Source organism: Malania oleifera, chromosome 10, assembly GCF_029873635.1.
Source record: "Malania oleifera isolate guangnan ecotype guangnan chromosome 10, ASM2987363v1, whole genome shotgun sequence".
Lineage (NCBI taxonomy): Eukaryota > Viridiplantae > Streptophyta > Magnoliopsida > Santalales > Ximeniaceae > Malania > Malania oleifera.
Genome location: NC_080426.1, coordinates 64,586,156 through 64,596,376, shown reverse-complemented (window position 1 = coordinate 64,596,376; position 10,221 = coordinate 64,586,156). Strand labels below are relative to the sequence as shown.

The following is a 10,221-nucleotide window of genomic DNA, read 5'->3' as shown; positions in this document are numbered from 1 at the left end:
TGTTTCTCAAAATTTACTTCAATAGTTATAAAAAAATAATTTTTTAAAAATATTTTTTACAATAAGTATTTATTGTAGTATAAGTTAAATGTCACTTTTTCATATCTTATAAGTATTTTGTTTAATGTTACCAAATATGGTTAAATTATTATTATTTTTAAAAAATACACATACGTATTTTATCCTAAGTAAACTACCTACAAATGTAAAATCTAAATTCGAGGCCAAAATTTCAATCAGCTGCCGGCTTCAAGCTTGTTTCAAACCAAGCCGCCATTTCCGTCACGTTCCAACTCCTTCCCCTTCCCTTCTGCAACCCTAACCACCCTCTCCTCCTACATATACAGACGCAGACCCACCCGCACACAATATCAACTTCCTTTGATCATTACTGCAGACCTCTTTTCTCCTACTCAGACCTTTAATCAAACGGTAAGTATAACTTCGCATATCAATTCAATTAGGTCCTCAAATGTGTGTCTGTGTGTTGCTGCTGCTGCTAATGAATAAGTTCTTGCTGTGCGCAGAGAGAGAGAGAGAGAGAGAGAGAGAGATATTATTGTCATGGCTGGTGGTTCAGATGTGGCAGAATCTACCTTATCCTGTGCTCGGTGCGGCAAACCTGCACATCTTCAGTATGTTAATCATTGTTATTTATTTATTTTTGCTGCCTTCAATTTAGTTTATACGCTTATCTTTTTTATGTAAAATTGTAGATCTTCTTTATCTTTTCCATATGCGGTTGAGGCACCTGTAAGCATGCCTGCTCTTGTATAGTAGTGCCAACTGCCAATGGAAACCTTTTGACTCCTTGTCGTAGAAAGTGCTTGAAATTTGGTGACAAGTTGTAGTTACATCAGGTCTTTGGGTTCTTTATAAATTTAGATTTTCTGACACGTATGGTGAACTTGATGGGCTGTGAACGATTGTAGCTGCAACTTTGAAAAGGTTTTAGCTGCTAAATGAGAAACAGTGTCTTAGTACCCCTCTAAGATAACCTTTCAATCAAAAAATTTAAAAGTAAATTTATAGTGCAGAAGTTGCTTGTTCAGAAACTTGCTTGGTGTATCATTTTTGGAGGAAATTATTTTTTGAAGCGTTTTTGAAATTTATTTTTAGATCAGTGATTACTTTTCCAGCCGATTTCTTATACATTTTTGTTGAAGTAAAGTAATTTTATGCCATCGAGTGGAATAATTTTTGTCCCCATCAGGCCCTTGCATGGGTCTTGGGTGAAAGTTTCAGCAACTGTGAAGAATATTTTCATATGGTTCATTGATACAGGAAAAGCACATGGTTGGTTTTATTCAAAGATGTGGGTCTTGATGAAGAAAGTAATGCATTTTTTTTTTTCCATTTTTTGCTTTGTGTGTGTGTGTGTGTTTTTTTTTTTTTCAGTTTTGTTTTTGGATAAGCACAGTGCACTATAAAAAACACCAATAGAGTATAAGTGTATAACTCATGTATACAAGATGTATCCTAGAAAATGAAAGTCAAAACATTGGAGAAGCTGCCATTCTCCACTCCACATATGCTGCTTGAATTGATGGACTAAGAGTGAAGCTGAGTTAGAAACATAAAATTTAAAAGGAGAAAGAAAGAGAGAGTGATCTTGAAGTAAACATCTTTATAACTAATCTAAAATCCTTAATTTCTTAACCTACGCCTTTTATATAGTTGTTTAAAAGATGTCAAATGTGGTTTTCTGTCATTCAACTGGCAAGCATGTAATTTGAAACTTGGACTCACCAAAAGACTCTGAAAATTTACCCTACCAATGACCTTTAAAGAAACTTAAAAATTAGAAAATTACAAATCTGCCTCTAAGCAGTGAGTCATAGACAACAAACAGCTATACCAAGAATAAAGTTTTCAGCACAAACTTGTTTGTCCGATGCTTTTATTGCCTCCATAATTCTCTTCTGGTAGGGAAAAAAATCCTCCTCCTGTTTTTAAGTGTGAAGTAGTAACAAACCATTTGTCTTGATTTATTCCTTAACTTTAGAGAAATAGATCTTTGGTACTGCTACCACTTGTTTGAACTTAGCTCAAACATCAATTTTGATGAGTTGAAACATTTTGTAAACTCATGCTTTTATTTTGATCTATTTTACCTCTCTTCATCTCTATGAGTGCTGTTGCTGGAGTACCTTGCTGAATTTCTTGAATGGCAGAATCACTCGTCTAACTAGTCCTTTTCTTGGGTTCTTTACTGTTCTGTGCTATTCCCCTTCATCTTTTCATGGGCAAATCACTTCATCACCAACTAAGCCATAGACATTGCATGAGTAAAAAACAGTTCTAATTTTTTCACTGCTATCTTCTTGAATCTTGAGTGATTTGTTTTTTTTTTTTAGCAAAAGAAGAAAATCAATAATAGATTATGAATGTATAACTTGTAGAATAAGACATATTCTTAGCAAACTCTAGAAAAATCCAGATAAAAAAACATACAAAAAAACCAGAAAACTAAAAAGAGAAAATAAAACCAGCGTAAACTAACAATCCAACACATAACGCCAATTGTGCTGAATATCATAAAAGCTCTTCCAAACCAGCAAATGTGACGACTTCTTCCCTGAAAAAATACATGCATTACACTCCATCCACAACCTCCAAAATACTGCAATCCAAAGCACTGCCCTTTCCTTTTTCCTATGCCATTACCAACAAAAGAAACTGCCAAAAAGTCCTCTGTTGCCTCTGAACTCACTCAACATTTGCCTAAAAAACCAATAACTTATTCCATACCCTGGAAGCATAATCACAATGTATAAAAAAATTCGATGCAGATTCTGAACAATTAAAACAAAGAACACAGATGTATGGAGAGAGAGCCTACAAAGGTCTTTTGACTTGCAACAAGTTATTGATATTAATTCTATCCACCAACCAAATAAAGCCTTGATTTTAGAGGGAACTTAGGCCTTCAAAATGGATCTATAGAGAGGAAAAGATGAATTAAATCTAGTCAGAAAATCAAAAAAAGATTTGCAAGAATAAATCCCGGAAGGATCCAAAAACCAAGACCGACTATCCTCTTTCCAGAGAAAATTGACAGTTATTCAACAAGACTAGCAAAGATTGACTCTCTATCGTTCAACGACGTATGCAAATCCCAAGAAGGTAGAGGATTACCTAGATCTGCACCAAAAGATGAAAAGAAACCATTTAGCTCTAAGCTCAAGCAAAAGAGGCAAGGAGAAGAGGTGGACAAAACTACATTCCCCAACCAAGGATTTTTGCAAAAGCAGATATAACTGCCTCTTCCCACTAGGAATTTGATATGGGGAATGAAGAGGGAATACCTCTTAGAGATAGCTTACCACAGACTATTTGAAAAACATCTAAATCTCATGTTAGTATCTCACCCATTCTCGTCTAATCTATACTTTTAACAACTTTATGCCACAAGGAGGAATTCTCTAGCAGAAACCGCCCAAGCCATTTAGCCAGAAGAGCTATGTTTATAGACATCAAGTTTCCAAGACCCAAACCACCCTCTCATTTAGACTTGCCCACCACTTCCCAACTTACGAAATGATCTCTGAAGCCCCCTACTCCTAACCAAAAGAAGTCCCTTATTATCTTCTCAATCTTGCTAGCAACCTCCGTCGAAATCTTAAAAATAGAAAGAAAGTATTAAGGGATACTAGAAAGACAAGATTAAATGAACGTAATTGTAACACGAAGAGAAAAAAGAACTCATTTCCACCTATCTATTCTCTTACTACAATAGGATTTTGAAAATTGACAGATCTAGGGTTACCCGTTACCCCCCAAAGGAACCCCTAGATAGGACAACGCCCAATCCAAAACAGTACAACCCATCCCACAGACTACTCCCTAACACTCTCATCAGGCATATTGATAGCAGCGATAATGCTATTTCCGATATTACTCTTAAGCCCAGAACTTGCCAAAGTATTAAAAAAGGAGGGTTAATGACCCTTTAAAAAGATGATAGTATCATTAGCAAACTGAAGGTCGCGACCTTGACCCCCTCCTTCCCCACGTCCAACCCTTTCACTATAGCTTTATATCCACAACCCTATTCACCATCCTACTCAAAATATCAACCATTGAAAAAAAAAAAAAAAAATGGGAAAGAGGGTCACCTTGCCTAATCTCCCTTGTAGCCTTGAACCAATATTTATACTCACCAATCACTATAACTGAGTAGCTCACATTATGCAAAGAACCTCTAATACAAAGCTGCCATCTCACACCAAACCTATTTCTCACAAAAATCTTATCCAAGAAATTCCAATTCACTCTATCATAAGCTTTCTCAAAATCAAACTTGGAAATGAGCCCCTTCTTCTTCCTTCTTTGGATATCCTCAACATCCTCATTGGCACCAAAATGGCATCTACAATCTGCCTACCCACCTGCCCCCCCAAATGCACTTTGAGCTGTAGAGATAGTCCTATCAAGCATTGCACTCAACCTATTAGCTAAAACTTTAGTGATGACTTTATAAATGCTAGAAAATAAACTAATAGGTCTATAACCCTAGTATATAGAATTTAAACAGGTTGGGTAACATGGAGGAGTATGTCATGTGTGTTGTGTGATCTTAGAATACCTTAAAATTAAAAGGGAAGTTTTATAAGATGACTATAAGGCCAGCTATGCTTTATGGTTCAAAATGTTGGGCAATTAAGAAACAACATGTACAAAAAGTAAAAGTTCCTAAAATGCGAATGTCAAGGTTGATGAGTGGTTTAACATTAAAAGATAAAGTAAGAAATGAACATATACGCAATAATTTAAGCATAGCATCTGTTGAAAATAAAATAAGGGAGGTGGCTTAGATGGTTTGGGCATTTGAAATGTAGGCCTAGTAGAACACTTGTGAGGAGTAGTGAGTCAGTTATTGTTTCTTGCATGAAAAGAGGTATGGGTAGGCCTAAAATAACTTGGAATGAGGTAGCGAGGAAGGATTTAATAGCCCTTAATCTAATAGAGGAAAACATTCTCATCGGGTAAATTGGCGGAAAGGATTCATGTAGCCAACCCCACCTAGTGGGACTTAAGGTTTGTTGTTGCCGTTGCTGCTTAAAATCCCATTTCCATAAAATTCATTAAAAACCGTAAGTTATCCTTAACCACCTCCCAACAATCTTGAAAAAAAACCATATTATACTTGTCAAACCTTAGAGTTTTATCCCTCTCCATCCCAAAAACCATGACCCTCACTTCCTTTTCCTCAATAGGTCTCTCCAACCATGCAACCTCATCACCAGACAAAGGGTCCCAATCTAAACCTTCAACAATTGTCTACTATCATCCTTATTAGAATACAAATTAGAATAAAACTTAGTGATTTTAGAAGCAATTTGACTTTGATTGGAGATAATAACCCCCCCTGCCCATGTCCAACTCCTTTATCAAATTCTTCCTCATTTTCCCACTAGCTATCCTATGAAAAAAGTCTAGAATTTCATTTTCTGTCTCTGATCCATTTAAACTTTGTCTACTGCTTCCAACTTCTCATTTCTTTGAAAAATCACCTCCTCCAATTCATTCTTCATAGATATCCTTTTCATCTTTTCCTCCCCTAAGAGAATACCATCTTGTTCCTTCCTATCTAACTCAACCAACTCTCTGAAAATACTAGCCTTTCAAAACCTTAAATCTCCAAACACCTCCTTATCCCATTCTTTCAACTTCTCTTTTAACCTCTACAATTTTTTCATGAATCTAAAAGGCTTCCCACCCCTTTTTCGCATCCTCATTCCAAAACTTCCTCACAAAGGCTGTAAGGAATCATGATCCAACCATATATTTTCAAAATTAAAAGGAGTAGGACCCCAAGAAACTTTCCTTGATTCCAACGTGATAGGAAAGTGGTTAGAAGTAGGTCTAATAAGATGGATTGAGAGAGATTAGGGAATTCATACTCCCACTCAATGCAAAATAGGAATCTATTGGGCTTGCTTACCACCACTCTAGCACTTCCCACTGATCACGTAAAATTAGCATTATCTAAGGGGAGATCTCCCAAACCACGATCTCTAATAAGTGAATCAAAACTCTTCATTGTAGCAGTAACCATATAACCCCCTTTCTTCTCTTAAGGAAGCTTCATAGCATTAAAATCACGTCCCAAATCCAATTAGGAGCACAAATTCCAAACACATAATGAATCTCATCCCAAAAAGAACTCCTAAGGGTTGGTCTAGAAGGACCTTACATTGATGACACCCACTATTGGCCTTGATCTTTCACTTCTACCAAAATAGAAAGAAAGAAAAAACCTTCTAGTCTAACCACTCTAAAAGTAGAGCGAGCCCCTGAGAAGGTACAAAAGCCCATTCCTTATGACGTCCTTCCAAACCCTCCTAACAACCTTCCCATCAACATTCTCAAGCCTAGTCTCTTGAATCAAAACAATATAAAGAGAATCTTTAAGTGGACCTCTTTGATTAACCCCCTCTGTCCCCCAAGCCTTTATTGTTCCAATTGAAAATTTTCATAATTTTACTTGTTTCCCTCCCTTCCCAACTTCCTTCCCTCTTCTTTGATAGAAGAAATTAGGTTCTTATGGTTTTATTTATTTTTAATTTTATTTTTTAATTTTATTTTATTCTTTCTTTCCCACTCGTACGTTTTAGACCTCAACGACAATTTCATCCCACCCTGAAATGGACTGACTAATTTAAGGCACAGGTCCTCAAGACGTTTAGAATCTGCAAATTTTTTCCACTGCCCCATAACTGATAGAAGAAACCAAGTTTGTAAGTTCTTTTTGAACCTTTGTCTTTTTCCGCTTATATGTTCTAGAACTCAAAGTCAATTTCACCTAGGCCCCAACCGACTAACTTTAGACATTGGTTCTCAAGGAGTTTATTTGGATATGGAAAGTCTCTTTCGCTGATCCCCCAGCCAACACTAGAAGTGCTACCCCCAATAAACCCTCCCCGTGGCATAAAGTGTCAAAAAAAAAAAAAAAAGGATTAAACAAGAAGGAGAAGAATACCTTTTCTAGGTTTGACAAATTCGGATCAAACATAGGAATAATTACCTCTTCATTAATACCACCCCCCCGGCCCACTAACAAAATTAATATCAACAAAGACCACTGTATTAGAATTAGGCTTAGGGATAGGGGACAAATACCCCATACCAATCTAATCTTTCATTTGGCTTAAGTTGTGTTTAATATCATTTGTATTGCCTTGCACAGTGTCAAAAAACAATTGAGCAAACTCTTCCCTATATAGTTGCAAATTTTGTGTGCGATCATTGTACTGCCCAAAGGCTTCCACTCGCTCACCTTCAGAAAGTCCTTTGTAAGTTGTGCCAAGGCATCCTCTTCATACAAATCTAAATCAGTTCTCAATTAATCCACCAAAAATTCTTTCGTAGGATCGCAAAAGCTACTCGATCTTCCCTATCAAAGACCTCCTCTTCACCACCACTGGTCAAATTATCTTTAGCTCTCTGCCCATCATTCCATTTGATTACTTCACCTTTCCCTTCCTTTGAGTTTGATGCAAAAGCTTCCTCCCCTCTACCATCAGGAATCTCCGACTCTCTTCTTGATTCCCCAACTGGATGAACTGAGAGATGGCTGTGGGTTAGTAGTATATGATGCATTCCTCATATTCTCCTCCATCACCTTCAAGTTTCCCAAACATTGTGCTTTTGAATCCTCTCCCTTCATTTTTTTTTTCTTGAGAACTTTTTCTGACATCTCTTACTAAATCATCTCCCCCCCCCCCCCCCCCCCAAAAAAAAATTCTAATTCATCATGCTTACCCGCTTGGCCACTAGGAAAGGGACTTGAATCATTTATACCCCTTCCCTCAGTGCCAGAAGGCCTCGGATCCACCTCTTGGATAGAATTTGAGACCACAATATTTTTACCGTTATCAACCCGTTTACTAACAGCCCTTCTCAGCTGGTCAGCCCATTATAGAGAGGCTCAAGTCTTTGATCCCCATTACCAACGTTAGAAAGGAGCTGCTTCCAAATCATGGGAGCTCATTACATGAGGGGTTATAATCTCAGCCAAGGATCCTCCCAGAATTTCTCCTTTCCTTTATTGGGAAATCTATGACAACTTTGGTGAATGAGCCTCTGAAAAACATCCAGCTTCTCCAGCTTCTGCTCATGACAAATGATTTTTGTGGAGCCACAATTTGCACAGCTCATGCTACAGTTTTCTTCAAGGTTGATAGACAACTTCATCAAGCCTTCCAGCAAATCCTTCATTCTGATTCCCTTCTGGGATATGGAGGGCTTGCTTTCTTCCTGAGTTATATGTCAGCTTTGTGAGATACCTAAGAAGAGATGTTAAAAAATTCAGGTCCAATTGCCACTTTACCTGCCTAATTTGCATCTGCATAATGTTCTTTTGGAGCCATATTGCACGGGAACTTTGCTTCATTGCTAGCACGTTCAAGGTCTATTTTGGAAAATATTGTGAGGGTTCTTAAAAGTATCTTGCTCTTTTACTAGCAGATTTGGCTGTTTCACTGGCTGGCTTAGGCTTGCATGGAGTTATGGTTTTTTTTTCTTTCTGATCTTTGTACTCTGGCTTAGGCTTGCATGGCGTTATGGTTCTTTTTCTGATCTTTGTACTAGTTGTTGTGGTCTGGAAGTGCTTGCTTTGACTTATCTATTAGGGTTCTTGACTTCAAGTATAACTCCTACGTACAAGCTCTGCACGATTTCTTGGGAAATGCATTATTTAGCACCTGCCATCTTCTGTAGAATTTTTGAAGTTGATCCATTTTTGATCAAGTCATGGTCATCCTGCAATTTTCGCAACTTCACACAGCTTCACTTCTTGCAGTGAAATAATCAAATTTCTGAGCATGGTCAAGAACGTACAAATCACCTTCTATAAAAATAATTGTCTCATCAAAAGATTTTGAGGTCTCATATGCATTGATCCACATCACAGGATCTATATGCTGTTAAAACATCATGGAGGAACAGAAGATTTGATATCAAACAGACGCAGAACAGATTAGGGTAAGATCTGTCTACATGGCATTCCAGTGTTTGGGTTTGGGAAGTAGGTATTTTTTTAGGATTTGCAGTTGTGGTAGAAAGTTGGATCTGGATTAGGGGTAAACTAGGGCTATAGATTTAATTGGGAGTTCATCACAAAATGGTGGTCGAGATAGAGCTGTAGCTTGAAATTAAGTGCAGCAAAAAAACTAGGATTTAAGCCTGCTAAGATTAGGGTTTACGGTGGGAAAAGCAAGAAAAATTTCTTATGTTTTAGGGCTTTTATTGGGTGAAAGATAAAGGAACTGAAGTTTCAGAGGGCAGGAAAAGGACAAGTTGAACAGTTTGCTTGAGAAGAACAAGAAGTATATAACCTGGGAACATAGTAGTAGGCGCGCCTAGGTGCGAGGTGCATAGAGGCGACAAGATCAGTGCCTCATCACTACAGAGGCGAGGCGAGGCGACCTGCCAGAGGTGCAGGTAGGCCCACTGATTCTTCAGGCGCAGTGAGTCGCGCCTTGAAATTTTTGAAGCTGTTAAGAAATAAAACGTAGCCAGTGCCACCCCCAGCCCTAGCCCTTCGTCTTCAACCCTTTGAAGTGGCACGAAACCAGCAGGAGAAGTTCCTATTTGACCAATCGATCCTTCGAAGCAGTACGAAACCAGAAGGAGCCCTTCTTCCTCGATCCTTTGAAGTTCGAACCAGCATGAGGCTTTCGTCTTTGACCCTTCGAACCAGCAGGAGCTCTTCGTCTTCGAGCCTTCAAACCAGCAGGAGCCCTTAGTCAGTTCATCTTCGAGCCCTCGAACCAGCAGGAGTCCTTCGTTGTGGAGGTTCAAGCCTTCGTGAGTCATCAGCCTGCTTCGATTTTCAAACTAGTAATTCGTCTCGTCTTCTTCTCCTTCATTTTCTTCAGTTCTTCTTCTGCTTCATCTTCTTCAGTCCTTCTTCTTATTCTTCTTCTGCTTCTTCTTCTTTTTCAGTTTTTCTTCAGTTCCTGCTGCCTCCTGCCGTCTGCTTCTTTTTATAATATTAACTTGCATTAAGCCTCTAAGTTAATATTATGTAATGTGTAATTAATTACGTAGTTTAATGCAAGTTTATACTTTATAATAAATTTAGAACATTTTTTACTGAATTTTGCTGCTGTTTTGTAATTTGTTTGGAAATGCAGGGTACAAACTATACATTTTTCTGAAATATATTAATATATAACATTTTTTACTGAATTTAGCTGCTGTTTTATTGTACTC

General features: G+C 37.7%; 1 protein-coding gene across 2 annotated transcripts in view; it reads left to right on the top strand.

Moving 5' to 3' along the window:
- The first annotated feature begins 220 nt into the window (after nucleotides 1–220).
- LOC131165884 (methionine aminopeptidase 1A) overlaps nucleotides 221–10,221 on the top strand; it is an 80,710-nt gene continuing 70,709 nt past the window's right edge. For both annotated transcript variants that reach the window (XM_058124029.1, XM_058124028.1), the window contains exons 1-2: nucleotides 221–432; nucleotides 528–635. In XM_058124029.1, the coding sequence (XP_057980012.1) occupies nucleotides 565–635 (71 nt within the window). In that variant the 5' untranslated portion in view covers nucleotides 221–432; nucleotides 528–564. The remainder of the gene's footprint in view (nucleotides 433–527; nucleotides 636–10,221) is intronic.